The sequence below is a fragment of the Acomys russatus genome, chromosome 24, assembly GCF_903995435.1.
Source record: "Acomys russatus chromosome 24, mAcoRus1.1, whole genome shotgun sequence".
In the NCBI taxonomy this organism is placed as follows: Eukaryota; Metazoa; Chordata; class Mammalia; order Rodentia; family Muridae; genus Acomys; species Acomys russatus.
The window spans coordinates 27,326,932-27,332,931 of record NC_067160.1 but is presented as its reverse complement, the minus strand read 5'-3'; the positions used below and the strand labels follow the sequence as shown (position 1 = coordinate 27,332,931).

Here is a 6,000-nt window from a genome sequence, read left to right as displayed (position 1 = left end):
CAAAATAATAGCCTACCAGATGACAACATATATAACAAAGTCTCATAATTTTGGTGAATTTGGTAATAGTACATGTTATTTAAAGAAAAAAAAAAAACCAAATAGTGGATAAATTTGGAAGATAAAAATGGAAAGTTGTTTAACACACACTATAATTTCTATGCCTGGTGCTTCTTAGACATTTAGAAGTGATAATCCTCATTATCCATATCCATATATGTGGATGTGCCCTCTAGACCTTGAACACAGTTGATTCTGTGTCCTTCCTTGGAGGCTTCTGAGGCCCAATTTTGGGCAGCATCTCTTTGGCATACAGTGTTTTATGGAGCCCAGCTTCTCGAAGTGCTAACTCAAATCGCAGTCTAGGATCAGAAGTTATCTGTAGGCATAAAATAAAAAGTAAATAAACAATAGCTTGTTTAACTGAAGTAAATTTTATCACCTAGTTTCATATTTTCCTAATTTGCATAACTTTTTTAAAGTAGTGCTTAGATAACAGTAAATCTTGTTAGTCCTGTGACTGCAGAGTTTTTACTAAAAATGTTCAAACTATTTTTGACATTATCATCTTCCAATGTATTACTTATTTGCAATATGTGATACTATATTAATCAAATATAATATATTAAAATTATTAAACAGAATAACCTTACTTCCAGTATTTTATTTTTTTAATTAATTAATTTATTCACTTTACACCCTGGCCGTAGGCCCCTCCCTCCTTTCTCCTAGTCCCATCCTCCCTTCTTCTTCCACCATTCCCCTCTCCTACTCCTCAGAAAAGGAGAACCCCTCTCTACACACCCACCCAACTCATCAAGTCTCATCAGGACTGAGCACAGCCTCTTTCCCTGTGGCCTGGCAAGGCAGCCCCACCATGGGGGCGGGGGATGGGGGAGAGTGATTAAAAGAAAAGTAGGCTACTGAGTCTAGGTCAGAGACAGCCTGCACTCCCCTTACTAGGAAACTCCCATGATGCCTGAGCTGCCCATTTGCTACATCTGTGTAAGGGGCTAGGTCTAGTCTATGCATGGTACTTAGTTGGTGCTTCCCTCTCAGCAAGCCCCTCTGGGCCCTGGTTAGTTGGCTCTATTAAACACCAACCCACCCACAAAAACTTCAACCCAAAATTTACCTGGCCTACAAGATGATCAGGAATAAGGATAGAGCAGAGATTGAGGGAAGGTCCAACCAATGCCTGGCCCAATCTGAGATCCACCCCATGGGAGAGAGCCAACCCCTAACACCATTAGCAATACTTTGCTACGCTTTCAGACAGGAGCCTAGCATAGCTGTCCTCTAAGAGGCTCCACCCAGCAGTGGATTCACACAGATGCTGAGACTCATAGCCAAACATTGGGTGAAGTATAGGGAGTCTTGTGAGAAAATAGGGGGATGGATAGAAGGACCTGGAGGTGACAGGAGCGCCACAGAAAGACTTCCAGTACTCTTTTGGGGACACTCTGGCTCTGCTTTTCCCCTCGGGTATCCAGATACTACCTAGCTGGATCGAAGGAAATGAAGCTTAATGGGCAGATGGGTTACATAGAATCTTGGTCAACATTGCATGTGGAAGAAATGGTGTTCTCCAGAGATAGTTTTCAGTGATACAGGCCTCTTTATTGGAGGTGAAAAAGAGCTATATAAAGCTCAGGGAGTGGGTAGGGGTCTTGGGGGTGAGTGTATATCATTGACTAGAGCTGAGGTGCTGAGAATGCTTCATTTGCATGAAGAGGAATTCCAGGTGCTTCCTGGACATGTCCTTATAAGGAGAGGAAGTTTAACCTGAAACCTGGCCACCAGGCAACATGACTACCTCAAGGGTAGAGAGGTGTATATGTGTGCTGGGACACGCAGGCCTGGAGCGAGGGGGAAGCAATCCTACTCCTGTCAGTCTCAGGACAAGCTTTTGAGGTTTTAGACACATCTCAAGCTCATTGTTGCTCTGGACTGGCTTGCCCTGTCACATGGCTTTCCTGGCCCTACATTATTGGTTATTGATTGCTGGTTAGAATCATATAGATAAAGCATATAAAATAAATCCACTTTCATAAATAAAATCAACTTCTAGAATATATATTTAAGCTATAATTTAATAAAAGCTTATTTTTAAGTATATGAGTGTGTGTCTGCACAGCTGGCTAGGGCCATGGTGTTTGTTTCTGCTTTTAGTATGAAAGTGTGAAGATGGAGCTGATCATAAAGTCGGAATAAATTAAGGTAGCAGGGAAGGAAGGGGTGGGGGGAGGGGAAGGCCAGGATGCTACTGTGACTGCCTAGACAGGAAGTCATAAACACCTAGACTTGTCTGGAGGTGCAGAAGAGCCAACTGTCAGGCGCACTCCAGAAGGGAGACGCAGTGGCAGCCACTCCAAAGCAGGGCTGGGGGAGCGATGAGCACAAGGATGGAGTAACTCGAAGGTCTGAGAAACAACTGCTTGAGCCAAGGATCCAGGCTTCTCCTCTCTTGTCCCCATTGGCTCTCGCCCACTTTCAGGGAGTCCTGCTCCCTCTGTGGCCTGTGTGCCGTTTACTCCCAAATTCTTTGCAGGATTTACCTTTTTCTTCAGGTCTGCAGCTGTGGAACTTTAATTTTTTTTTTCATTATTCAATTTTTGAGTAAAAAGTAAATGAAGAAGAGAGGGGTTTCTCTGTCCCATAAGCTGATAATCCATTTCTTTCTTTTTTAAATTTTATTAATTTATTCATATTACATCTCAATTGTTATCCCATCCCTTGTATCCTCCCATTCCTCCCTTGGTAACCCTTTTCTTGAAAGCGTGCTTTAGACCTCCTCATTGTAACCATTGCATGAACAAAACAAATTCTTCTCTCTAGGCTTGGTTTTTCTTCTGTATTCTTATACGGTTAATGGCAGATCCACAAAGTGGCAATATTTGTTGAACTGCCTGCTGAATACCAGGCAATAGTCTAGGCAGTTGATATTTATTAGTTATAATCCTCGCAAGAACTTTGCAAGTAATTATTTTAAATATGAAGAAAACAAACATAAAGATGTTAATAGCTTAGGCAAGAGCACACAGCCAATAAATCGAGGGTATGGATTTGAATCCACAATGTACAGTGTGGGCCGTTCACAGTGGTACTTGTCTAGCTGGGAATCATCCTCACTTTCTTTGTCACCTCCCTCTCTCCAGTCAGAGCTGTTCATGACTCTTTCACCGCCACTTCTACTCCTCCACCACAACACCCATCCATTTTCCAGTCAAGATGATACAAGGATAAAATACAAATGCCATTATTTAACCTACCTGCCTTAAAATATCATGTCTGTTCACAGGATAAAGGTCAAGTGTCTGAGTAGAATGGCTTACTGTGTGTATCATAGTTGTGCCCTCGCCTAAGTTTCCACTTATCCTGTGGCCCTGGCTCTGTGGCACAGTGAAGACATTCAAGGAAGAGCCTCCTGTCAGTCTTTTCTGCCTAGGTAAAACCTGATAGCTTTGTCCAACTCCCTAGAGCTTTTTCTTGCTCTGAGTTTAGTCTGTGTAAGGCCCAGTTGCCTCCCCACTTTGGCAGCTGGTTCTGGAAATACACCCACATGCTCTTTAAGTAACTCTTCTCCTCCTGCACGTCAATCTTTTCCCTTTTCAACTGTAAACCATCTTGCATGAATTCAGCAGCAATTGCACCAAATCTTCAGCTCTGCTCAGTCTCAGAAGCTCCATCTCTGTAGGCATCCAGGCAGCCTTAATCCTGTATCTCACAAAGACCTGCCTCACCCTTCACTTTCCTTCCGAATATAATACTTACCTTCCTGACCTAGAGAGCCAACTTCCCCCAGGAAGGATGAGTCTGGTCCATTTAGGGTGGAGCCCAGTGCTACACTCTCACACAGAGCCAGAATACAGCACCTATTTCATAAATATCTGTCTGATTACTAATGAATGAAAAATTCACCTTACTACTTGCTATCCAGTGTGCAGCACACAGGAGAAGTGCAAGAGGTTTCTTAAGATTTTGGCTTTTTTTCTCCCTACCTCTGTAATATTCATGAGATTACTCTCTTAATTTTGGTGATATCCATTTGCTTATATGTCTTCTTTCCTACCCTCCTCCCGCTAAAAGCTCGTTGAACTCTCCCTTCTAGTCCCAGCCACAACCAACACAGATTCAAAGCTCCTACAAACAGCCTCATTATCCCTCAATGCTGTTTCCACAGAAAATCTTCTATCCCTGCCTCTAAGAACATAGCTTGTGATGGCTGTCTTCAATACCGCCTGCCACTCTCATTAGTTGCTTTATTTAATGGGACTGATGCCATGAATTTAGATATAAGCTCTTCATACAACAGAGAAATCTTTGAACCTTAAAGCAATGCCAATGACCTTTTTTATATCAATAACTTTTAAATAAAACATTATAAATTTTCTCCATTGGTAGACACCATTTTGAACTGTTTTATTTTATGTCACAATTTTGTAATATTTAGATTTATACATTAATTATGTATTATCATTTACAAAAGTAAAACATGCTAATATATAAGGTATTTTTGTGTAAATATTGAAAATAAATTGTAACCCAGAGTGCATACTCCAGCAATTCTTCCTACTCTCAGCACGGACATGGCACCAGGACTAATTCCCACAGTTACCTGATGCTCGTTGTATGTAGTCAACGTGAAGAGTGGCTTCTGAAGAATGAATTCATCTTCACTCTCGGCGTCTATCCTAGCTTTCCATGCCAGTGTGTCTGACATCATTCTAACTGGATCAGATTGAACAACAATAGCAACCTGGCAGAGGAGAAAGCACTGCCACTCAGAAGAGGGTACAAACTATGAACTTCTGGGTAAGAATATAGATTTGTTTAGTGACCATTGAAGAAATGTTATTAAGTATAAAACTGTGGAGGAAAGAGCAAAGGAACATTAAATCCTGGCTAGTCCCAGAGACTTACAAAGGAGTTAAGCCACCTGTCAAACAAAAGATTGGGATATCATAACCATTTCATCATGATTAAATATTCACAATTATGATTGATTTCAGATACAAATGTATCTGTGTGATAAAAGTCAAAGGGAATCTTACACAGAAAACCACCTTGAAAATTACAAAAAGCAATAAAATTCATGGTTCAGTAGCTATCAATCTCTGGTTATAAGTAACAATGCCATGAGGCCTTCTGGTAAAGTCGATTGTGCAATCCTTACTGGACAAGCTGGGTGTACTTCCACTGTACAAAGCAAGTAAATTCCTTTAGACTGTTAAAGACAGTGAGTTACCTTCCTACTATAAAACCAGAGAGTTATTTTAACACAAAGTCTTTGTCCTACATAATAATAACAGTTCTGACCCAAGTCTTAATGAAATGAAGCCACTAACTTTGCCAAGCATATCTAGCATGACCAGTACCTGCCTGTTAATTCTGCAAGTCAAGAATTTGCATGAAGTAAATGGCTTTTTTTTTTTTTTTTTTGGTTTTTGGAGACAGGGTCTCTCTGTGTTAGCTTTGGCTGTCCTGGACTCGCTTTGTAGACTAGGCTGACCTTGAACTCACAGCAATCTGCCTACCTCTGCCTCCCTCTGCCTCCCTCATGCTGGGATTAAAGGCATGCACCACCACACCCGGCTTATAAATGGCATTTTTAATGCCCTTGCAAAAGTATAATAAAATCACTGGGGTAAAATGTAATTGTTATAGGTTTACTAGTTCAAATACCATCTACTACAATTCTAAACACTTATTACAGGTGATGGGAACAGAAACCTTCCTCTTTCAAAGGGTGCTGGGTGGAAGGATTCTAGTCCCATGGACTCAGCAGTTACCAAAGTTATATTTGCAACAAGAGTGAATTCAGTAACTGTGACATTACATCTGTCTCTGGAAGACCATAGTATGTAATTCTTTGCTAATGGTTAAGTACTTTGATTTTTTTTTCAGATATACGATGAACAGAATTTATGTTCTTATGCTTTGAATTCATCTCTACAGCTGATTTTATTGAAGATGATGCTGGTGTGAGGTAGGTGTCAT

General features: G+C 40.9%; 1 protein-coding gene across 1 annotated transcript in view; it reads right to left on the bottom strand.

Annotated features, from left to right (window-relative positions):
• Window positions 1–221: 221 nt before the first annotated feature.
• Ccdc148 (coiled-coil domain containing 148) overlaps window positions 222–6,000 on the bottom strand; it is a 169,314-nt gene continuing 163,535 nt past the window's right edge. Inside the window, exons 12-13 of the mRNA XM_051166767.1 lie at window positions 4,619–4,759; window positions 222–379 (exon numbers count right to left, since the gene is read on the bottom strand). Of these exons, the coding sequence (XP_051022724.1) occupies window positions 233–379; window positions 4,619–4,759 (288 nt within the window). The 3' untranslated portion in view covers window positions 222–232. The remainder of the gene's footprint in view (window positions 380–4,618; window positions 4,760–6,000) is intronic.